At 39.1% G+C, this 25,444-nt stretch overlaps 2 protein-coding genes and 1 non-coding gene across 6 annotated transcripts; all 3 read right to left on the bottom strand.

Annotated features, from left to right (window-relative positions):
- On the bottom strand, window positions 1–12,945 carry c5h2orf42 (chromosome 5 C2orf42 homolog). 3 transcript variants are annotated; one of them, XM_051892898.1, is made up of 9 exons: window positions 12,822–12,945; window positions 10,675–11,709; window positions 6,613–6,720; window positions 5,752–5,859; window positions 5,391–5,495; window positions 2,693–2,800; window positions 2,488–2,588; window positions 2,229–2,397; window positions 1–667 (listed from the first exon to the last, which is right to left on the bottom strand). In XM_051892898.1, the coding sequence occupies exons 2-9, from the start codon at window positions 11,693–11,695 to the stop codon at window positions 465–467; spliced, it is 1,923 nt and encodes a 640-aa protein (XP_051748858.1). In that variant the 5' UTR covers window positions 11,696–11,709; window positions 12,822–12,945; the 3' UTR covers window positions 1–464. The 3 variants fall into 3 exon arrangements, with proteins under 3 accessions (XP_051748858.1, XP_051748859.1, XP_051748860.1); XM_051892899.1 differs by lacking the exon at window positions 5,752–5,859; XM_051892900.1 differs by lacking the exons at window positions 1–667; window positions 2,488–2,588 and having other exon boundaries at window positions 2,321–2,460.
- Window positions 12,946–14,072: 1,127 nt separating this feature from the next.
- On the bottom strand, window positions 14,073–25,054 carry tia1 (TIA1 cytotoxic granule-associated RNA binding protein). Of its 2 annotated transcripts, none has more exons than XM_051892913.1 (12): window positions 24,797–25,054; window positions 23,763–23,859; window positions 22,892–22,990; window positions 21,503–21,557; window positions 21,270–21,357; window positions 20,639–20,714; window positions 20,396–20,504; window positions 18,938–19,033; window positions 18,752–18,836; window positions 18,533–18,671; window positions 18,192–18,340; window positions 14,073–15,573 (listed from the first exon to the last, which is right to left on the bottom strand). In XM_051892913.1, exons 1-12 carry the CDS (start codon window positions 24,823–24,825, stop codon window positions 15,435–15,437), a joined length of 1,161 nt encoding a protein of 386 aa, XP_051748873.1. In that variant the 5' UTR covers window positions 24,826–25,054; the 3' UTR covers window positions 14,073–15,434. The 2 variants fall into 2 exon arrangements, with proteins under 2 accessions (XP_051748873.1, XP_051748874.1); XM_051892914.1 differs by having other exon boundaries at window positions 18,192–18,337.
- A 183-nt stretch (window positions 25,055–25,237) lies between these two features.
- Window positions 25,238–25,308, bottom strand: trnag-ccc (transfer RNA glycine (anticodon CCC)). Its single transcript has one exon. It is a non-coding gene; the product is annotated as a tRNA-Gly (tRNA).
- Window positions 25,309–25,444: the final 136 nt, after the last annotated feature.

The following is a 25,444-nucleotide window of genomic DNA, read 5'->3' as shown; positions in this document are numbered from 1 at the left end:
TAAGAGTATAAGGCTTTTAATCTATTTACATTGATTTCGTTCATCAGTGAATAAAGCATTGTCTCAATAATTCTGTTTCTCTGCTTTTACGTATAACCCCTAAAAGCTATCAAATGTACATGATTTCTGAAAACAGGAACTTATCACTTGTCATTTGTACTGTCCAGTCCAACTAAACAACCCGGTTTCTGCAGTATGAAGAGTATGATCGTAAAAAGGTTATGCTGAAATTCCATTATTATTTGGGAAATGTGGAAATCTTGAACATGGGTTATTATTGTACAGCACAAAGCATGTTTACACTGTATTATTTTGTTGTACACTTATATAAATATTTTACATATGTATGCCCGGTGCTGTAATGCAACCTTTGAAGAGTTTCTGAGAATGAACATTTTTCTGAGAAGCACCTTATAAGTTGAGAATTTCATGACCCAGGGTCTTGAGTCTTCTACAGTGGTTCTTCACTGTTGTGGGATGGCATCTGCTACCGTTTGTTCAGTCCTCTCTGTCCCAGCAGAGCTCTTGCAGTGCTCCGGTTTACTACCTAGCTGATGGCCATACTCAAACCGGATCCTCAGTTCTCCCACCTGTGAGTGCGGAAGAATGTCTGGAATCCATTCGATCACAAAGGGCACCGGCTCAGTCTGCTCAGCAGCACATGTCCCTGAGAGATGATACCACAGTGTTTTAGTCATACAGTAAAGCAGAATACATTGAGTGATAACAATTATCCCCAGGCCCGGCTCCACGGGGTGGGCCTGGCCAATCCAATCAGGAGCTTGGCCCACGCCAAATAACAATCGATTTCAAAATTGGTGCGATGTTCAGCTCCAGATTTTGTGGGAGATAATGCTTTTCGGACACTTTGCAAAATTCGCTTCAAGCACGATAAGATGCGAATGAGAACTCAATTCTGTACTCGCACGCTGTTTTCTTTGCGCATAGACCAAAGCGCACACACAGAGGGTGCTTCTCGTTCTCAAACAGAAGGCTGCGTCCAAGTAAGAATGCATATCTTGGCTCCCACATCATCAAGTGCCACCGAAGGATCCTTGGAAGGCAGCCTTCATTTCGCGTCCTTCATTTAGCTCATTCCTTCAATCACCCACAATCCTTTGCCCACATTCCAATTAACGAAAAAAAATGATGGAAAATGAGTCGGCACTTAGCTTGTTTGAGTTCATTATGAAATGCAAGACAAAAATAATGTTATCTTTTGTTTTGATGGAAATTAATCACTTAAAGGATTAGTCCACTTTCAAATAAAAATTTCCTGATAATTTACTCACCCCCATGTCATCCAAGATGTCCATGTCCTTCTTTCTTCAGTCGAAAAGAAATTAAGGTTTTTGATAAACATTCCAGGATTATTCTCCTTATAGTGGACTTCAATGGACTATTCCTTTAACACTAAACTGCTGTTAATAGTATTTTGTGCAGTGACCATGGGGTGGGAACATGTGTGACATAGCCATGCAGACTTAATAGATTGTCTCATTCTAGCATTCGATGCTGAGGAGGAGTCTAGCCTAGAAGCCTCAGAAGGACTGGTCTAGGAAGGACGCAGCCTCATTACGATGCAGCCTTCCGTTTGGGAAGCATCCAGAGAGTCGCATCTGAAAGCGCGGAGCACCCCATTACTGAACGGAGTTCTCTTTTGAGTCTTATCACGCTTAAACGATAGGGCTGGGACAATACATCAATTCTCGATCGATACAGTGAATCTTGATTGATCCTGATATTTTCTCTCTTGAATCAATTCTGAGCTTAGTTTTAACAGCAGATGGCGCTCTAGGCTAGTTTTTAACCGCACACTCTTAAATGCTCACGAAGAAGACTGCTGGACAGCGCTCGTGCATTCGGCTGTCATGTAAGTGGTTAAATATACTTGCACCTCGGCTCAGAATGCTTTTATGACGTGAGATTTGCAATTCGAGATTCGAATTGAGATTCGATGTATTGTCCCAGCCCTATTAAATGTACATATACACACAAAATTCATGAAAACGACTAAACGCTGTATTATTCATGCCAGGCCAGTATTTGGCAATGTCACTTTGTAAAGAAACACTACACACCTATAGACTGAACACATAATGCGCACGTCACTGTTTTCACAAATTTGCATTTTTATAGTTTACACAGAGACAATAACGGTAAAAACTTTCACTTTTTTTTTTTGAAAACAGTGTGTAAACGGCCCCTAAGTGAACACAGCCACTTACCCACTCTAAGGAAGGTGCGTAGCTCCAGTGGTCTGATGGCCAGAGGCTTATTGGTGCGTGAATGGTGGCAGGTGTCTGATCCAGGATCAGGAGGGGTCTCCCGGCAGCGGTACAGTGAATAGGAGCCATCACTGTTCTTCACAAAACTCTGAGTGAGTTCCAGTGGTAACTGTTCAAACAGAGTGCCCTCATTTAGAGACTGCCCACAGATGCTATGGCCATTAGTGAGGATCTGAAAACGTAGAAAATGAGTACACACCTCTGGTGTATCAAAGATTCGTTTCACGTGCATCAGGTTGGTAATGTGCCAGGTGTATTTAGAGAAAGAGCCCAGAGGCAAAGCGTCATTACGCACAAATGCTAAAAACACAGAAATGATAAAATATTAAAACAAGGTATAACAAGACTTTTAATCAGAATTAGATTGTTAGCACATGATCAATGGCTACATGTATTATACTCACTGGTGGTGTAGTTGGGCAGTCTTCTCTTTTTTGAGCCCAATGATAAACGCTGCTGTAGGGCATTGAAGAAAGCCTGAGGGATGTAGAACACCAATGGCTCTGGCTTGCCTGTTCACATCAAACTTCAACTTCAGTGTCAACTCAACATTCTAATCTGAACATCTGATACAAAGGTAGAAATGCTTGAAAATTGGGAAACACTGCTAAATTGCACAAAGCCTGTCAAGAACATGTCTGGTCATAATTCATCCCAAAATCAACAGAAAAATACACTCACTGGCCACTTTATTAGGCACACCTTGCTAGTACTGGGTTGTCCCCCTTTTGCCTTCAGAACTGCCTTAATTCTTTGTGGCAGAGATTCAACAAGGTTCTGGAAACATTCATCAGATATTTTGGTCCATATTGACATGATAGCATCATGCAGTTGCTGCAGATTTGTTGGCTGCACATCCATGATGCAAATCTCCCATTCCACCACATCCCAATGGCGCTCTATTGGATTGAGATCTGGTGACTGAGGAGAACACTGGAGCATAGTGAACTCACTGTCATGTTCAAGAAACCAGTTTGAGATGATTTGAGCTTTGTGATATAGCGTGTTATCCTGCTGGAAGTAGATATCAGAAGATGGGTAAACTGTCGTCATAATAAGATGGACATGGTCATCAACAATACTCGGGTAGGCTGTGGCATTTAAACGATGCTCAATTGGTACTAAGGGGCCCAAAGTGTGCCAAGAAAATATCCCCCACACCATTACACCACCAGCAGCCGGAACCATTTATACAAGGAAGGATGGATCCATGCTTTCATGTTGTTTACTCCAAATTCTGATCCTACCATCTGAATGTCACAGCAGAAATCGAGACACATCAGACCAGACAACGTTTTTCCAATCTTCTTTTGTCCAATTTTGGTGAGCCCATGTGAATTGCAGCCTCAGTTTCCTGTTCTTAGCTGACAGGAGTGGCACCCGGTGTGGTCTGCTGCTGTAGCCCATGTTCTTCAAGGTTCGACGTGCTGTGCTTTCAGAGATGCTCTTCTGCAGACCTCGGTTGTAACAACTGGTTATGTGAGTTACTGTTGCCTTTCTACATTCAAAAAAATGCCTTTTTTCAAGATTTGCGCATTTCAATTAATAGTAAAATTCCATCAAATTGAATTGAATAATCCTTACATATTTTAATTGAATAATCATTGAAATAATTGAATAAAACATTTTAACATAAGGATTATTCAGGATTCAGGTTCCTAAGAGCACAGTGGCCTCCATAATCCTTAAATGGAAGACATTTGGGACGACCAGAACCCTTCCTAGAGCTGGCCGTCCGGCCAAACTGAGCTATCGGGGGAGAAGAGCCTTGGTGAGAGAGGTAAAGAAGAACCCAAAGATCACTGTGGCTGAGCTCCAGAGATGCAGTCGGGAGATGGGAGAAAGTTGTAGAAAGTCAACCATCACTGCAGCCCTCCACCAGTCGGGGCTTTATGGCAGAGTGGCCCGACGGAAGCCTCTCCTCAGTGCAAGACACATGAAAGCCCGCATGGAGTTTGCTAAAGATGGTGAGAAATAAGATTCTCTGGTCTGATGAGACCAAGATAGAACTTTTTGGCCTTAATTCTAAGCGGTATGTGTGGAGAAAACCAGGCACTGCTCATCACCTGTCCAATACAGTCCCAACAGTGAAGCATGGTGGTGGCAGCATCATGCTGTGGGGGTGTTTTTCAGCTGCAGGGACAGGATGACTGGTTGCAATCGAGGGAAAGATGAATGCAGCCAAGTACAGGGATATCCTGGACGAAAACCTTCTCCAGAGTGCTCAGGACCTCAGACTGGGCCGAAGGTTTACCTTCCAACAAGACAATGACCCTAAGCACACAGCTAAAATAACGAAGGAATGGCTTCACAACAACTCCGTGACTGTTCTTGAATGGCCCAGCCAGAGCCCTGACTTAAACCCAATTGAGCATCTCTGGAAAGACCTAAAAATGGCTGTCCACCAACGTTTACCATCCAACCTGACAGAACTGGAGAGGATCTGCAAGGAGGAATGGCAGAGGATCCCCAAATCCAGGTGTGAAAAACTTGTTGCATCTTTCCCAAAAAGACTCATGGCTGTATTAGATCAAAAGGGTGCTTCTACTAAATACTGAGCAAAGGGTCTGAATACTTAGGACCATGTGATATTTCAGTTTTTCTTTTTTAATAAATCTGCAAAAATGTCAACAATTCTGTGTTTTTCTGTCAATATGGGGTGCTGTGTGTACATTAATGAGGAAAAAAAAATGAACTTAAATGATTTTAGCAAATGGTGCAATATAACAAAGAGTGAAAAATTTAAGGGGGTCTGAATACTTTCCGTACCCACTGTACCTCATAAAGTGGCCGGTGAGTGTATATATACTTATATACTTGATATATAAGAAAGAAAGAAAAAGAAAAACGACAATTTAATTTATTGTACTGACATTATTTTCATGCCAATTTTGCACATTTTATTTGACTTTTTACTAAACCGTTTTTATTTATTTCTATTTTAATTTCAGAAATTTAAAAAAAGTATATTCTTGTATGACTTATTTTAAAAAATATTTATACATCAAAATAGTATTTGTTGTACTGCCCTTGTCATTAAAAAAAAAAAATTACTGAATGATGATTCTCAGGACAGGATGAGTCACCCTAATATTCACTCACCATCAAACTGGAAGTGCATCGTCTGATGGATCCTCTCGGTAACACTGGCCAACCACTGCTGGAAACCCAGTGACACATGTGTCTCATCCACCGGCTGGCTGCTTCCTGTTTAATTCACCCGACGAAATAACACATCAAAAACAACAAACTATGATAATAAAAGCCATGTGTACGTCATTTATATTTTCAAACCTAAAGGTGTAATCTGATTATAAATCTCTCAAAACCAACCAACAAATGTTTTGTATTTGTAACAGTGCTAGAGAACAATAAGAGCCAGAGTGTTGGAAAAAAAACAGAAATAAAGTCAAAGAAAAAGAAAAGCAAAATCATGTAAGGGAAAAGGAAATATCTGGAGCACCTGGGTTCTTAATTCCAGTGGAACTGGAGTGTTTTCTGTGAGTGGGCTTGCGCTGGTTTAGGGTGGAAGCAGAAGTGTCTTTGACAGGCAGAACAGACGCAGAGGAAGCTGTGTGAAACAGTGACAGGTCCAGAAAGCCGAAGAATAAAAGAGGAAAACAGATTACAGAGGAGGTGGTCAGTAACTGCAGAACATAACAGCAGCATTTAGACATCAACAACAGATTTCAGTGGGTGGAAAAGAATAGGCTCCAGGAAGGATTCATTTTGAGCCCCATATTCAGGCCCACAAAGAATATGAGCCAACAGGAAACAGAGATTTCCACAAAATTAGAACATCTATCATTCACAAAATTCCCTGCTTCCGTATGTGTCTGTTTATTAAATATTTTGGAGAAATTTATGTAGTTGATTTAAGTATGTAGCACTCTCAGCTTAGTTTAACACATTTTTTCATTCCAGTTGAACACCCTCTTTAAAAAAAAGCACATAGCAACAAATCTAGTGACTTACAAATCTAGTGATTTTAGCATTTTGTACTCATTTCATTGTCAAAAACAGAAAAATATGTAAATCATAATTTGTCTGTATTAAAAAACAGTAGATGAAAAAGAGAGTTGAGAACTAAATAGGTGTAAAGGGTTAACACTAGGCAGATTGACATAAAATTGCAATGACGGCAGTAATATGCTAATTAGCGCACAGTGTCATCATTTAGCCATTTTCAAGCAGACTTTAGCTACTGAAAGTAGTTGGCAACAGTGGTCCTGAGACAATCTGTGGACTTTTGTGCAGTAACTGTGTTGATGGCCGGTCGGAGGTCACATATTCTTCTGGGGTTTGTCTATGAGCTTTAACTTACCCGTAGACGACTCCACAAATTTGAGTCTCTTGGAACGATGAGAGATGGAGGGCTCAATGTGCTGCTGAGATATACTGAGTGTTGTGGCATCTGCCCTCTCCTGCAGTCCTGGACATACACAATAATTCTGACAGTCATCTCTGATGCATAGAAAAACACTCAACGCACTATATATAGACCTGTTCCAAACCTAACTATATAAATAGACACCACTTTTAGTCATCACAGATGTGCTGTAGACACAAATGCTGGCAGGAATAGTATACTCTCTTCTAAGATAGCTAATTTTTGCCAAAACCTAAAGAAGCATTGCATGTATCCTTAATGGAGAAGGCAATTCCAGAATTGATTGCGATAAGCTTTGTGCAAAAAGATGTATTCAAAAAATGAGTAGAGGAAATGAATATACACTGCTCAAAAAAAAAAAATCAAAGGAACACTTTTTAATCAGAGAATAGCATCAACTCCTGGGATATTGATCTGGTCAGTTAAGTAGCAGAGGGGGTTGTTAATCAGTTTCAAGCTGCTTTGGTGTTAATGAAATTAACAACAGGTGCACTAGATGGGCAACAATGAGACGACCCCCAAAACAGGAATGTTTTTTCAGGTGGAGGCCACTGACATTTTTTTCCCTACTTGTGTTTTCTGACTGTTTTTCACTAGTTTTGCATTTGGCTAGAGTCAGTGTCACTACTGGTAGCATGAAGCGATACCTGGACACTACAGAGTTTGCACAGGCAGTCCAACTCCTCCAGGATGGCACATCAATACGTGCCTTTGCCAGAAGGTTTGCTGTGTCTCCCAGCACAGTCTCAAGAGCATGGAGGAGATTCTAGGAGACAGGCAGTTACTCTAGGAGAGCTGGACAGGGCCGTAGAAGGTCCTTAACCCATCAGCAGGACCGGTATCTGCTCCTTTGTGAAAGGAGGAACAGGATGAGCACTGCCAGAGCCCTACAAAATGACCTCCAGCAGGCCACTGATGTGAATGTCTCTGACCAAACAATCGGAAACAGACTGAGGGTGGCCTGAGGGCCTGACGTCCTCTAGTGGGCCCTGTGCTCATTGCCCGGCACCGTGGAGCTCCATTGGCATTTGGCATTGAACACCAGAATTGGCAGGTTTGCCACTGACACCCTGTGCTTTTTACAGATGAGAGCAGGTTCACCCTGAGCACGTGACAGACGTGAAAGGGTCTGGAGAAGCTGTGGAGAACGTTATGCTGCCTGTAACAACGTTCAGCATGACCGGTTTGGTGCAGGGTCAGTGATGGTCTGGGGAGGCATATCCATGGAGGGACACACAGACCTCTACAGGCTAGATAATAGCACCCTGACTGCCATTAGGTATTGGGATGAAATCCTTGGACCCATTGTCAGACCCTACCCTGGTGCAGTGGGTCCTGGGTTCCTCCTGGTGCACAACAATGCCTGGCCTCATGTGGCGAGAGTATGCAGGCAGTTCCTGGAGGATGAAGGAATTGATACCATTGCATGGCCCCCCCACGCTCGCGTGACATAAATCCAGTCCACCTCCAGGACATTATGTTTCGGTCCATCTGACGCTGCCAGGTTGCACCTCAGACTGTCCAGTGATGCCCTGCTCCAGATTTGGAAGGAAATACCCTAGGACACCATCCGTCATCTCATTAGGAGCATGCCCCGATGTTGTCAGGCATGCATACAAGCACGTGGGAGCCATACAAACTACTGAGTACCATTTTGAGTTGCTGCAATGACATTTCAGCAAAATGGACTAGCCTGCTGCAATCCTTTTTTCACTTTGATTTTCGGAGTGTCTTTGAATTCAGTCCTCTGTAGGTTGATAATTTTCATTTCCATCAAACGATGTGGTATCCTTTCTTTCCTAACACATTACCCAGTTCATATCAGTATAGATATCCAGCATGATATTTTTCCCCATTGAGATCTGATGTGTTTTCAAAGTGTTCCTTTAATTTTTTATTTGAGCAGTGTATTTATTAATTTTATTCAGTACCAAGAAGTATCAATAAAAAGTTCAAACTTATTTAAAAAGTAAAAGTCTGACCAAATATTTGTCTGCTGTATATTTGTGTATACATTATTGTTGTTAGCTGAGCATCACAGTAACATCAAAAATCTATTGGAAACAGCACAGTCGAGTCCCCTGTGCACTTCACTTAAAGGGATAGTTCACCTAAAAATGAAAATTATTCCAGTATATTTGTGCTGTACAACTTGCTTCCTATGTGGAGCTTTCCAAATCTATCACTTTTGGAACCTGGGTTAGGATGCAACCTTAGAGCAGGCATAGCCGACCCTGTTCCTGGAAGACTACCTTCCTGCAGAATGTTTTTTAAGTAATCATGAAGTAATCACTGATTAGCTGGTTTAGGTGTGCTTGATTAGGGTTGGAATTTAACTCTGCAGGACTGTAGTCCTCCAGGAGCAGGGTTGGCTAAATCTGCCTTAGAGCAGGGGTGGGTGACTCTGGGCCTTGAGATCCACTTTCCTGCATAGTTCAGCTTCAACCCCAATCACACCTTATCAGGGTTGGATCTGAATTCCACAGGAAAGTCAATCTCAAGGGCCAGAGGCCACCCCTGCCTTAGACAGAAAGGTGGAAAGTCCTGAAAGTCCTGGTGACCCACCGCTCTGCACAGTTCTGTATTATTTGTGACATTCAGTTCAGTTCATGGAAATCTCTCCTAATGAGCTGATGATCTGATGATTAGGTGTGTTAGAGATAAGAGAGACATGTGCAGAGTGGTGGGTTGCCAGTCAGAACCACTGCACTAGGTTTTTCAGAAGAGAGCTTATGTGGATGAAGTTTGCAGACAAGCTAAATCAGGGGTGTCCAATCCTGCTCCTGGAGGGCCACTATCCTGCAGAGTGGAGGTGAAATCCTACACAAACCCACCTGAATCACCTGAATCAAGGGGTGCATGTCAATCAGCTTCCTAGGTCGTGAATCAGTATATTGTGTACACAAATTAGGTTACTGTAAGAACCCTGGCTCACTAGACATTGGGACACTGGTGGCTCTATTTCAGAGATTTTCAGGGGGTTAGGGGTGTAGTATAATTCTTTACATCAAAGTTGTATACATTGCCATTTGCACATGTAACATGTATTACATTCTAAATTAGTTATCATGAAGTAATGAATAACATTTCCACATATTTGTCCATCATAGTTAATGTTTCATACTCTTGTTAATAGTTAGATTGTGTTAGTTCTTAATGATTTACATAAATTTATTTTATTTAATAAAAATGAAGTGGACCAATGATGATTCTATAAAATGCACCTAAACTGTTGCTAAAGAAACTAATGCAATTTTCATGTGCATCTGACCGACACATAAACCAAGCGTTCTTATTTCATCGTTGTTGTTAATGTTGTTAATATTTCAGCAAACCGCTTGTTTCATATATTCATTTTAACAGCATAAAGTAAAAGTAAACTTTAGAATTCAACATGCATTGTGCGTGCATTTTAGAAACTTACGTTATGCTCTTGCTCCATTCATTCGATAAATGCACATCTTTGAATGAGCGGGGTATATACCATATTTACCTGCTAAGTGTTACGCCTCATTTCAGGGGTAGCCAAAATTACAATTTTAAATCAGTCAGTCGTATGGAAATCTATCTTTATATTTACATGTAAAGCTTCATATTACAAGTACATATTATAAGGCTACTTTCTAGGAACTTATTTTGATGTCCTTCAGGGGGGGAATCAAGCCTTCTTTAGGTCAGACCCAAACTGAAGTGGCTTGTGTAATTTGTTTCACGCTTCAGAAAATGTGATGTATTTTCCGGTAAGTGCATTGTGGGATTTTTTTAGGGAGCAAACGTTCCAGTGCATTATAAGGATATTGCGAGTGAAACAGCTCTTGAAATGGCCCATTCCCTGATCAGTGGCCTGACTACAAGGGAGCTAGGATGCTCCCAAGTTTTTAGAATTACTAGAAACTTCCAGGCAAGTGTGTTGGAGCAGGTTGGAGCTAAACTCTTGCAGGAAATTGGCCCTCCGGGAGCAGGATTGGACACCCCTGAGCTAAATGGTTGACTTACCATTCATGTTGTAGTTGAGGAAAGCTGAAAACTCAGTGGCAAGCTTCTCATCACTCGTGAAGGCACAAACGCAGGCATAGAAGTGCAGGCAATGTTCAGGTAAACTGTGCTCATGTGAATTTTCTCGTTCTTTGACATTAGGGTGACCCCCACTTCTCGCCCCCAAATCCCCCTTGGCATTGGGTGAGTAGCATGCACAGCGAAAGGGAACAGCACCCCCAGACTTCTCTTTAACACTAGATAAGCCTACTGTCAAATGCAGCAGTCCCAAAGGGTGGGCTTCACCTGGCTGGCATTTTACTATTAGGGTACCTTTGGAGACCCTCTGCACTAAAGGTCCCGGTGTCTCTGTAGCCAGCCTCCACAACTCTTCCTTGGCCTGGGAAGTGGCCACCAGGGCCTCCAGCACAGAGCTCTTGAGTGGCAGAGGTGTTGCTTGGGTCTGACACTCCATTGCTTGCTTCACATGTGTACAGGGACTTTTGGATGGTTGCGAAACTTGCTGATGGGAACCTTCAACTGTCGACTCGCTTTCGTTCTGCTGGCAAGAGGGCATGTAACAGCGACCGAGGTTGACACGGGTCAGCAAGGTTCCATCTGCGGTAGTAATGGCTGTATCCGTGAGGACTAACTCAACAAAGCCTCGCTGTTCGGAGCCACGTCCCCGTTGACGCACAGAGAACACCTGTGGCCCTCCAGCTGTGCCACCTTCGCTGTCCGTCACAACTCGAACCACTTCCGACACCCCTTTCTTCAAACGTCCCGTCACATTGTCCCCATCCCTGAATATTGTTCCACAGGCCTTGTTCTTGCAGCTGAGACCGCGGGTGCCGTTGTAAACACCACACTGTGGGCACTTGCGGATGCCTCTTAAGGTAGCCTTGCCCAAATTGGACAAGAACGCAGGAGTCTTCCGCTTGTCCCGAGGATTCCCGCTTAAGTTACCAGAGGTTTGAGTGACAGAAGAAACCACCGTTTGTGTCGTCAGCGGTATTCCAGAATTTACTAAAGGACCATCCATTGTTAGCACAAACACTGAAACCGAGAGTGATACAGGACAATTTTATTTTTCATGAACTCGAGGGGAGCCCTTAGCAAAATACGATTTCAGAACTGTAGTGCTACTAAAGTACTGTGCAGTGGAATTGTTAGACCCTTTTTACTGGAGCACAAACCCCAGTGAAATAATTGCTGTCCCAGTAAAACATTACTGATAAATAATTGTCTAACGGTGGAGATTACATATTATTCCATGTAACGATTTGCAAAAAGGTCTGACATTGTTTGTGATTCAGTTTGATTAATTCGGACAGTTCACTCACACACTAAATAATTTGAAGTGGTTTCTCACATCTAAAATAGTAAAAGGATACTTTCTAAGACCGTAAACAAAAAGAGCGCTGGAAGAGGTGGATGTTTACCTACAATCCATTGTTGGAAACAAAATTTGCAAATGTCTTATATCGTTTGTCGGCAATGAAGCAGCACTTCATTCGCATGCAGCTTGTGAATGACTCTATACTGTTCATAAAGACAATTCACATAACAATTTACAAAATACATAACAGTATGGGGACATTTTTTGATTGGGGGCCTGAGCAATAGTAGGCCTACTGATCAAAGGCTAGAAATGCTCCTGGTACAGTGATAGTTTTAAATGGTCATGACACCGAATGGCTTACATCAAATACCATGGTATTTTCATGGTACTTCAAAGAAAACCACGGTACCATGTCCGAAAAACCATGGTACTTTATTTGGTTAATCTATTCTAAGGAAATAACTCTTTAAGCCTATGATGAATGAGGATAAATTAAACTGATTAAAACTGATTAAATGATGAACCCTAACCCTCATCAGGTAGGTCTTAGTAGAATAGAATATTTGAGTAGTTTTAGCACACACTTTATAAAGTAAAATTAAATAAAAAAAAAAGACAAAAACACATTAAACATTCCTTAAAATTCTTCCACAATACTTCAGAGTACATTTGCGCAAATCGCATTAAAATGTCATTGACATGTTGCTTCAATTATACAGTAGTACAGTATAGATTAACAAAGCATTGAAATGACATCGAGTTTAACATTAGCTGTGTGACAGTGAATGAATGAAATGAAGTAAATGACGATGGGAGATGGGCCAACCTCTACAGCGGCGCTTTCCAGGCGCTCAGTGGTCAGATTCCACAGAGGATTTCACTTCAGAGCTTCAGCAACCGTCGCCATTCCTCCTTACATACAGACTCTCTGCTGCGGCTGTAACGAGCTTTCCGATTGGCCATAGGGTGACCAATCAAAAACATACTGGGAACTGAAGTCAGTAGCAACTCTAAACTCATTAACATTTTGCAAATATAATTCTACCTAGTTTCGTTGGCTCGTTATTATTTTCTTTCTGCAGTAGTTATTAGTAGTTATAGTATATTATGAAACTTTTTATCATTCCTTTATTTTTGCTACAGGTAGAATCAGAATGTCAGAATCAGATACCATCAAAACAGATTTTGTTTTACTTTTGCCCATATATTCCACATTAAAAACATGCCTATATACTGTATCTTACATGACTACATATAACTATAACCTAAACACGTAAATTAAAAAAAAGTAACAAAACATTTTATTACTTGTGTGGTAATGATTTCTATCAATATTTAAGCAGATTAAAACTGTCCTTCACTCATCATTTCCACTTCAACCAACAATTTTGCCTAAACAAAACAATTTTGCTTTAAAAATGGCAGGTCCAAAAAAAAGAAAGAAAAAGGCAAAGCTTCATATATTACAAAATCAGCAGCTGAAATCGCTCTAAACAAACCAAAAAAAAAAAAAAAAAGCAAAATGGACAAGTTGCAGTTATTGTTGATTTTATTCATTTATAGTACTTTAAGTTAAAAATGTCAAAGTCTTCTCTGAATAAATCAGTTGGACACTAGGCCGAAGACTTGTGGATTTACATTTTGCAAGTATAATTCTACCTAGTTTCGCTGGCTCGTTATTTTCTTTCTGCAGTAGTTATTAGTAGTTCGTTTTTTAAACTTTAATATTATGAAACTTTTTATTGTTCCTTTATTTTTGCTACAGGTAGAATCAGAATGTCAGAATCAGATACCATCAAAACAGATTTTGTTTTACCTTTGCCCATATATTCCATATTAAAAACATATCTATATACTGTATCTTACATGACTACATATAACTATAACCTAAACACTTAAATAAAAAAAAAGTAAAACATTTTATTACTTGTGTGGTAATGATTTCTATCAATATTTAAGCAAGTCCTTCACTCGTCATTTCCACCTCAACCAACAATTTTGCCTAAACTAGTAACCCTCCACAAGGTAGAGTAAGACAACCCAGCTCAAAGACAACATAACAGGGCAGACAAAAATGTTGGTTTGCATCTGCATTTTAATGGGACAAAGCAAGAACACATAATAGTAGGATGAACATTATTTAAAAAAATTCCTCAAAACACAAGGTCTCAATTTATTCGTAGGCACTGCCTATGTTTAATGATCATCAGTTTCTTCAAATGAAAATAACTCATAAGGCAACACAATTGGTCTTGTGTATTAAAACTCCAATGGGCAACAGTGCAAAATTCTGATCCATTCAGGTTTCTCGTCTTGATACTAAATACTTCATTTTAAAAAAAAGTCAACGTTTCGATTTTATACACAGAATTAATCGCAATTAACAAAATGTTCGTTGCAGCACAAGTCAGCAAATTCTTCTCCAAAAGTTCTCTGGAAGAATCCTTAAAACCGTATGGACCAGCATTTAACAGCGCCGCTAATGCCGAAGAATAGATGCGATGAAGCCCAAACCCATTCCCTACCCACATTTCCTCCCTCCCTCCCATCTACCTACAAAAAAGCAAGCAAGCAAGCATCCATAATCAACATCTGAATTATCTTTATATAGCGTCCCAACAGTTAAACACAGTTTGGTTATTTACATACAGAATGGTATACTGTACTTGTAAGCCCTCAAAAAAAGTGGAATGCAAAACAATTTAAAATACCTAAAATTTGCGGAACATCAAATTCTTGTGAAAACGTATTAATATTGTGCAATATTTATCTGCCTTTAAGGAAAAAAATGTGGCAGTCATCCCTGCAATTGGTTTAGTTTGACAAATTGAATGTCTAATTAAAAAAATACAACAGTTGACATCCATTTTATTCATTTTATAAACACAAAAAAAGCTGACATTTCACACGATTCGTTGGTGTCATCGCTCCTCTCAACAAAATTTTGCTTTTAAAATGGCAAGTCCAAAAGAAAAAGGCAAAGCTTCATATATTACAAAATCAGCAGCTGAAATCGCTCTAAACAAACCAAAAAAAGCAAAATGGAAAAGTTGCAGTTATTGTTGATTTTATTCATTTATAGTACTTTGAGTTAAAAATGGCATAGTCCTCTCCGAATAAGTCAGTCGGACACCAGGCCGAAGACTTGTGGATTTATGTGGGTGTGTGTTAATGTGTCTGAATACGTTTGTGTATCAGGATGTGTGGTTTAATCCCAGTGTAGGGCAACTCGAGACCCCACAATGAGCAAGATCTGCCTCAAAAAGTCTCAAACAAGGAAAATTACAGGTGGAGGGTGGGGAGGGTCAGGGGGAGAAAAAAAAAAAAAATGGCACACCCCCCTCCCTAGGCCAGGCATCTTGATGGGTGTTTGAGAATGGGGTGGGGGTCGTGTGTAGAGATCCCTGCTGCGGCCGCAGTGGAGTGCTAGAGTTGTCCATCAGTGTGTGTGGTATCCTGCAGTGCCCATGCTGGACTGGTTGGCTAGCACGGTTCCATTGACTCCCTGCGCAGGCTCCACTACGCCTCCGTTACTCACGGCACTCACGCCAGGCCACCCAGCGCCAGCCTGTAAGTGACTACAAAACAAAGTAGCTGTTAGTTGGTGGGAAAGAAGAGAGCAAATCATATTTAGAATTTTTTTTTTTTTTTTTTTTTTTTAAAGTGACCACTGCATCACTTCTGCTTGGGACTCAACATGCTCATTTTCAAACATTTTCAGACTTTAAGATAAAATGGGTGAACTGATATTAACCAGTTTATTGATTCTAGAAGTTTCAAGAACTGCATGTATAATTAATCTAAATTAAAATGCTAAAAACGTTTATCCAAGCTACTTCGTAGTTATAATAACCAAACAGAAACTGCTCTGTATAAACATTGGTAATAAATGTGATCTACATTCATCATAAGCATAAGAGAACATAAAACTTAAGCAATCAAAAGCAGCAGTTATAAACCTCAAATCTACATACTGTAAGGGTTAGGGAGCCAGCAACTAAAATAGTTTGAGTGGAAATGTTGACCACAGATTCTTTATACATTTTCCACCAATTTATTTGGTGGCGTCTGTAAAACCCCTCATTTGAATGACTGACCACTTTTTTTTGCACACTGCTTGTGTGGTAAGACTGATTTCAGATCCACGTGCCCCTAAACGCTATGTAGAAATCAGTGATTCTTGAATTAGATTTAACAATTTTTATAGATACTACACACAGAGAGCAATTTCTAGTCAAATTATTATTATTTTAGCTGAACTACTAAGGGGGGAAAAAGCAAAAGCTCATGTACTCAGATTTCATTAGTTTATTATCTTGTTTTGGTATTTTTTGACATGTCAGAAAGAAAGTAAACGGTATATGAAGTAGCATTATTAGTAATAGAAAGGCTACAGCAATAATACTCTCATATTTGTCCTGTCATCACTGGACACCCACAAACTCCAAATCCTTGATTTTAAACTATGCTGTTCTATATCCAGTTGGTCACTGTCATATTCACTGTGTACTAGTGTTGTCAAAAGTACCAGTACTTCGGTACCAAGTCGGTACTGAAATTTTGAAAATCTGACAATACCAGCATTTCTGGAGTACCGGTCTGGGAGTACAGAGTATCCGGGTATATTCGGTACCCACTGATAGGGCTGTGCCAGTATTTACGTGAATATGACACGAGTGAAGCACAAAGCTTGGTTTTCAGAAGAAATAGGCTAATAGGTTAGCAATTAAATGTGACATCGCAGCCATGGAAACATTTTGGTTCATGCCGAATGAGAGAGGTACGCGAGTCCATACATTTAAGCTTTGTCGGCTTTGTATTCTGTTTTGCGAATCGCGATCTGGTCACCCGATTGGCAGAGAATTTAACAATATTCCATTAGTTATTCCACTGAACATGGAGTCTGTTTCTTTTTTCCAAATCTTCACTCACGCAGGGGATTATAAACGTTTCTTCTTTTGGTTCGCTCTTAATTAGGCTTATTATATTCGCATTCTTTACTGTGGTAAAGTAGAAAAAACACCGTAGGACAGAAACCTTTTTGCTTGCACGTCAATTTCTATTTAACGCAGTTTGTGCTTGTTATTAGACTTTATAAGGCACGTCAAGTTTATTTGTATAGCGCATTTCACACACGCGGGTGATTTTTTAGTTTCGCTTTCTCTGGCAGCGCAAAATCAAACATAGCCTGACTGTCTGAAGATAAAACTAGCTCTTCAGACCTTTTACAATGAGTGTCAGGTGCTTGTAACTTCAGGGGATAACATGGATATTATTAAAGAGAAATGGTCTCTTTCCTGCCACATCCCTCTCAAAGCGCAGAGCAGCTATATGACACATCTTTGTGTGGAAATAAATGTTTTTTAGAATAATACTTAACTTTCTTATTTAGGTTACCATTATTTACTGATATTTATTTCATAATTTTACAGGCTGTAGTGTGTCCTTTCACTGAAGGAATAGCTAAAATAAACACGCACGTCTGTTTCAAAATGGATGTTTGAGCATTTGTTTATTTTTTTATATTCCAAATTTTATTTAATTGAGGTATATATACACACACAAACATGCACACACGCGCTGCTCAAATATTTATATGTATGATTACCATCATATTTAATGTTTTTAAAAATAGGCTAGTTAATAAAATAGTTCCAACAGATTTTCCAGTGGCACCGAAATTGGTACAGAGAACCGTAAATTTTACTGGTATTGGTACAGACTACTGGAATTTTGGTACCGTGACAACACTACTGTGTACTATGTACAATTAGAATTACTAGCTCTATATTTGAGAAAATATGATGCCCAGTGCACAGACTTATTGTGTACTTTATTCTCTTAAACTTAGTATAGTGTATTTCCTTTTTATGCAAATGCTTTTTACAATTTCTTTGTGAAAAATACTATAATAGGATTACAGAATCAAGAAATTGCTAAAATATAAAACTACTTATTTTATGTTTATTTCATCAAGTACATTTTTTCATACCGTTTTAAAAAAAAAAATTTATTTCATATATACACACACATTTATTTATATTATATTATATACATATATAACACACACACATATACCTACCTACCATTTTACCAGTAATGTCTCTTATTTTTAATTAAACCAATGAATTAGACTACAAGTAAAAGCCATTTAAAATTTTAAGCAAAATGAAGGCATGAAGATCTGTAGACTTACTTGAAGCCCTGTTGGTTCCAGGCCTGTCCGTACACGCCGTAAGTAGGTACCTGCCAGCCGTTAGGGACATACTGACTAATTTGTTGTGCGTTACCGTACCACTGTCCCCACTGGCCGTATGGCTGTGCGGCAAAACCAACTTTGTTCTGCTTTAAGATCAGAAAAATACAGAACATAAATCATGTGCCCAAGAATTACTCATACTCATCTACTTGTTCTCATTGTGTTTGCAACAGTACTTCGCAAGCAGCAATTCCACTCTACCATTTTTTATATTTTGCTGGAACATTTCTAAACTTTCTTCAGAATAAAACAGGGCATGAAAACATACTACTGCTCACCTGGGGTACCTGCACCTGCTGCATGGGGCTCACCATGTCCGTAGTCTCTTTACCCCAGTAACATTTCACTAGGTGACCTTCTAGGGATGTGCCATTAACAGACACTATCGCATGAGCAGCACTTTCATGAGAGTTGAACCTACAGAAATTAAAAGTGTTACATCAGCCTTTGCCATTAGGATGTGTAACCACCACATTTCACTTGAATAACAAACATACCTCACAAACGAGTAGCCTTTGTCTGGGAACACTCGAATTTCCATTATTTGGCCAAAAGGGGAAAAGGTCTGTCTCATGAGTTGTTCTTTGGCAAAAAAAAAAAGAAGAGGAGCACATTATAAAAATTATTTTCCATTAGAATTAGCTTGAATTCAAAACGGTTACACAGACTGCACAAACACTCACCTGTAAGGCCTGTAGTGACTCCACCACAATAGACAGTGCAGTTGCTGGGGCTGGACTGGTTCACTACTTCGTCAAACGACAAGTGCTTGGTGTTTGCTGTGAAATTAAAGAAATGCTGATTAACCTTTATAGGTCTCTGTAATTTGGTCATAGTGTTGTCACAATACTGGACTTTCCAACTTCGATATGATACCTTGAAAAATATTGTTATTCAATACCATTTGAGATACCACAGTCATACAGATAATTTGTCATCTCATACTTTTTGGTAATTTGGGTAATTTTGTTGCAGTAGCGAACACATAGCACAGGGAGGATTTATTTGAATCGCTGAACTACATTTACAAACAGAAAAAAAAAAAGCGAACAGTAAAAATGTAATAAATTGCAAATGATAGCACAAATAAATACAACAGAATAAAGAGTCTAACAGTAGAATTCAGGTAAAAAATACAGAAATGAAAGTAATTGAAAGTAAAATAACACTGAATAGTTTTCACTGTAAAAATTAAATACAGATAAATGATTACAATTAAAGTTACAAAAGTTTAAGTCAAGAGCCTCTCTCTTTGTCTTTTGTTCTTAACATGACAAACAGCAAGTTTATTAGCCTGCTGTCACTTTAAGAGCTTATGCACGAAGCCAATATACTTTTATACAACATGCATTTTCTCCCAAAACTGACTGCATTAACCTGAATATTCAGGAAGACGGGCATTTTGACAATTTTGTATGCATTTGACCCTTTTTATTGCAATAAGCCATGAAAAAAGTCAATTTGGTTTTCGGGAGCTGTTTGAGAGGCGGCTTTATGAGAGCACCACTTATATAGATCAGTGGAGCGCACGCTTTTGGTGTGAGCGAGAAACCTGTGGGAATGACTAAAATTATGCGCAATACAAGCACAATTCAATGGAGCAAATGAGACGAGTGAGAGAGAGGAGGCGGGTGTATGTCAATTTGCCGTTGGAGAGAAGAGCGAGAACGAGCAGCTGGTATCGGTGTATCGATACTGCAGAAAATGAGTATTGGAACAGTTTCAGATAAGTCATTCAAAGATAAGATCCATTTTGCTGTAGGTATCTATTACACACTTGCATCAAGACACACTGCACCAGGATTGACGTAATGACAAACACGTTCTTGCAAGTCTCATCATTAACGCTAAACACGGAGTGACATGTTTTGACATGCCATTTTTGAACTAAATGAGATTTGACTTTGTGGATGACTTAGATTAAGCAAAAGCTTTGTGTAAAAACAGTTTAGAGCTCAACAGCCCAAGTCACCATAATGAAAAAAGCACTCTAGATGTTGGAACAAAGTTTAAAGTAAATGATAATATTTTTTTGTTAGACAGAACCAGCATTTTTAGCATGAGTTAGGTAGGGGTTTCATAACGGCAGCTAGTTTTCTCCTGATGAAAAGTAGTGGAGATGTCTGCAAATGAATACTCACTTTCATAGGTGGCTTTAGGCGCTGGGGGTTTTCTTGTAGCCCAATTAGTCCTGATCTGCCTGCCGCCCAACCACTGACCTCCCATCTGCTGAATGGCATTCTCTGCATCCTGCCAACAACCAGCGCAACAAGAACATCAGCACAACAGAATCTTCTGGGATTTGCATTCAAATGCAGATGTTCCACACCCTGGTTCTGCCTAATCAAAAACCGGCATTTCCTGATGTTGGGATTGTGACTCACCCATTTGTTGAAGAATGAAACAAAACCATAGCCTTTTGATTTCCCCGTCGCCATGTCTTTCACTACACGTGCATCTCTGAGGAAAAAAGGCAAAAGTTGAGCGTTGAGTACAGTTCCAATGTGCTATTTTTACAAGGGAAAAAAAAAAAAAAATATTACTTGTGATTTAATGTTTTTTAAACACATAACTGAGGGAAAAGGCACCACATGTTATAATGTGCAAAACTAAACACTGATGGCTATTGAAAAACTGCTCATAAAAGAAAACCATTTTAAGTGTTTAAGGAAAAAAGAAAACTGACAGTGCCAGTAAACCATTTCCATGAGATTAAATACTAGACTATTTAACAAAGAAAATCAGATATGTGCATATTTAATCAAATGGCACAACTGAGTTATAAATCCAAACCGAAAATGGGGTAATAGGCAAAAATCTGCATTACCCGCATATGATCTGATATGATATATGACCCGTATATATTTCCTGATTAAAAGGCATTTACATGAACTTACATGTTACTGGCTTTATTAGTGTACAATTGTTTAAACAAACCCAATGACTCAAAGTAGTTGAATTCATTGGGGGTGGAAAAAGGGATTTTCTTTATTCAAAATGCATCACGTCACTTACGATATCCTTCCAAAGGGTGCAAAGGCAGCTCTGATATCATCAGTGGTGATTTCTGGACTGAGGTCTCCAACAAAGACGTGGAAGTGATCTAAAGAGCACCAGACAAGAGTTACTTGGATTGACACCTCATTTGTAATAATTCAGTAGGTATAAAATTAGTGACAGATCTATGTATGGGCCAGGTCTATTAATCAGATGATATCTGGCCTTAAGGGAGATGGAAAGCAACTTACTGCTTGTGTCTTTTTTCTGGCTGCTTGGTGATGTAGCCCAGTTGACCTTTACCTCCTAGGAGAGGGGTATAGGGAGGAAAAGATTGAAAGAAAGGTTAGAAATGATAAAGACATGTTCAAGTCGCTGCTCTCTACTTATCTGGCAATAAATCACTCTCCTTAACACAATGGAGGTCTGAATGTACAGCAGAGAGGAGGGAGACCTGACGATACTCATTTCACACTTCACTGTCCAAGTGAGAACTTATTTGAATATCAAAATCTTGATAGTAAAAAGGTCCAAATAACAAGGGACTTACAAAACAAGTGAAATTACCAACTTGTATTACTCCTCAAATGGTCCTTCATTACCTGTTGAGGATAAAATATTTTGTACTGAATAGGCATAAGATGCTTAATTTGCCTCTAATGTATAATCTTGTGGAAATAGACTTGTGGATTCAAATTCTAGATATTTGAAGGGATAATATCGAATATACACTACTGGTCAAAAGCTTGGAGTCAATAACTTTTGTGGGAAGAAATGAATACTTTATTCAGCAAGGATGCATCAAATTGATTAAAAGTGACACTAAAGACTGAAACTTTTACAAAAGATTGCTGTGTTAAATAAATACTGTTCTTTGGAATTTTCTATAAAAATTGATGGTTACCACAAAAATATAAAGCCGCACAACTGATTTCAACATTGATAAGGAATGTTTTTCGGGCACCAAATCAGCATATCAGAAAGATTTCTGAAGGATCATGTGACACTGAAGACTGGAGTAATGAAGCTGAAAATTCAGCTTTACCATCACAGGAAAGAATTACATTATAAAATATATTAAAATTGTTTAAATTGTAATATTATTTAAAAATGACTTTTTACTGTATTTTTTAACAAAAGCAGCATTGGTAAGCATAAGATACTTCTGTCAAAACCATCAAAATCTTACCGGCCCTAAACTTTTGAACGGTAGTGTATATGGCATAAAATCTTTAAGCATAAAATTAAAAAGAGGTGACATGACTATGAGAGAATGTGGGTGATGTTTTAAGCTTTTTTTTTTTTTTTTCATAATGTTGTCTTGCGTACAATAAAAAAAGTGGTAATGATTGTTGCTGTAAATCAAATTGACATTGTGCTTTAGCATATGTAAAATCTGAGTAAACGATAATGAAATTATGGCCTGAAACATGGAGAAAAAAAAAAAAAAAAAAAAACTTCAGGTCAACATGAAAAATGTCAAAATCTCCCTCTCAGTTCACATTGCACATCCAGTATACAGGCCAATGTTGACCTCTGAATCAAGTGGTGAATTCTACTTCACATAAATTTTGCTGATCATTTGAACTGTTCCACCCTCCCGTCCCAGCCCAACTCACCCTGTAGATACGATAGCTTACCTTACCCATTATTTTACGCCCATTCATGGCTGCGAGTGAGGCCGCTGCGTGCCTATGCTCAAAGAACTCCACAAAGCAGTATGGATCGTTACCTGCCGTCTGAAGGGAAATGAGTGTGATTAGACTACAGCAACTTATTTAATGAAAGCCTTTACAATTTTTATGGCACATTTAGTTTTAAAAACAAGTAGCAGAGAAGAGCTGTGTAATAAAAACTTTTTTACAATGCAATGAGATGCTGATGTGAACGATTCTTTAGCAGCATATTGCGCTTGAACTGTTCACGTAAACATAGTTGGTTATGTCTTAAGTGAATGCAAGCAGTATTACGTCCATGTATAAGGTCTTAATATAATAAACCTGCTGCTGTGTCAATGATAATCAAACAACAAAAGAGGGAATCACTCACTGATCTTGACTGAATAACTTTTGTAGCTTTAATAATAATCAATTTATTTGTAATGAACAAATCTATATAGTGATTATTTAAACATTTGATAATTCAATTTCTGTATTATATGAAAAAGTTTAAAGCACTGTTTAATTTTCTTTTTCTTGTATTTATTTTAGTAATTATTTGCCTCTTCGTTCTTTTTTAATGAAGATAAAACAACAAAAATAACTATATTGTGATTATTAATATAGTAATTAATAATAAAATGGAGAAAGATGCATCGAGAATAATTTTATAATCGAATCGTTACCCTCTGAATCATAATCGAACCATGAGGCAAGTGAAGATTCACACCTATGAAAAACCAAGTTACTGGTGCAAGAAATGAAGAAAAAAAAAAAAAAAAAATCAATGCTAAACATATACATTAAAAATATCCATCTATCTAAATGCTGTATAAGCAAATTATACACTCACATCCACAATCATTTTACAGCTCTTACAAGGGCCAATCTGACCAAAGAGCTGCATAATAAGGGCCTCTGTGACATCCCGAGACAGGTTTCCAACATATCTGAAAAAAGGGGGATAAAGGCATGACAATGAGTGAACTGATACATTTATTTAAATCTATAATTTGATACAGTAATTACAGGGGTCCATGCGTGCAATCTGTGCCATCCTCAAGTACCTGGGTTACAATGATCCAACTAATCTACATTACAAAGGAATTAGGCAGACATGAGGACCCACGGGCCGTTACTTAACCTTAAAAAACCTTATTAGTCATCCAGCAATGAACTGCTTATTATCGTGTATACAGGTTTGAAACAAAGAGATGACAAAACAGCATGCACGAGCGCAGAACCAGCGAGCGACCAGCAACAAAAGCTCTCGCACCGTCGGATACGACGGACGAAAAGCCAGATACGACCAAAATATGCACGTTTTTTACATTTATAATCCGTATGTACACACTGGCTGCGTGTCAATTGTACAAGCATGCTGCATTTATACAAGTAAAACTTTACAAATACGTCAGTGAATACACTAGACGGGTTCTTTGTCTAGCAATTCCGTAACGACAATGAGCTTTCAGTAAGTACAAGGCAACTTCACACACTTAAACACAGACAGCAGTGTGTGAGAGCGGCCCTGCTGTGGCCTCAACAGGCCTGCTGCAATTATCTAAATTAACTCAATAACTAGCACATGGTGTACGAAATGCTTTGAAATCACACGACTGTCCTGTGCCCATCGGTCTTGAGCGCCAAATATAAAGTGAATCCTTTTTTCCAGCAATCAGAGCTTTTGTTTGGGACACAGAATGTACACGTCTGCTTTGTGGTTGTATTTCCATTAGCATTACACTCAAGACTGGTATTAGCTAGAAATAACTTAAGCGAAATGACAAAACGGAAAGTACTTTTTAAAAACCTATGGCATGAATAACTTGATCTGATATGAAGTTGTCTGTCTAACGTGTTAGCGTACAATACCAATATACGTACAGGGTCTTGGGCTGCTCGTCGTCCATCATTTTTTCCCGATCGAATTAAGACAACGAACCCTGAGAGAAAATCCTCTTGTGTAGATTTTGAGATGATCTCGAGTTCCGCTTGTGTCTTGCTCTTTCCAGTGTTGTTACCCTCTCTGTTCTCTGCCAAACCTGTTATAATGAGAGTAAATGTGAAATGCCGCCTCGGCTGACTCCAGTTATGAACAATGGAAAGGCGACATAAGATGGCGGAGGAACCGGACCGGAAATGCATGAGCGCATGCGCGTACGAACTACAAAGCGCACAAAAAGCAAGCTTTGAAAATGCGTCTGCCCACTGCGATGTAAATTGAATACAAATATATTTACAGTATTCGCATTGTTTAGAAGAGCATAACAGTAAGCGACTAGGTAAAATTCACTTAAATATTCAGATTCACTCACAAAAAGATGATGCGCCGCCCGGGAATCGAACCCAGGTCGCAAGAATGGGAATCTTGCATGATACCACTACACCAGCGGCGCTCTGTTGATAATGTCCAGTAAAGGCTATTTCTGCCACATAGTAAAAAAAAACCTAGAAATTATGAAATACTCAGTGGTAATTATTAGATAAAGTCAAAATGGACACAAAAATGTGAAATTATGGCATAAAAAATAA

The sequence above is a fragment of the Ctenopharyngodon idella genome, chromosome 5 (assembly GCF_019924925.1).
Source record: "Ctenopharyngodon idella isolate HZGC_01 chromosome 5, HZGC01, whole genome shotgun sequence".
Lineage (NCBI taxonomy): Eukaryota > Metazoa > Chordata > Actinopteri > Cypriniformes > Xenocyprididae > Ctenopharyngodon > Ctenopharyngodon idella.
Note: the sequence above shows the minus strand (reverse complement) of the source record. Positions and strands in the feature narration are given on the sequence as shown.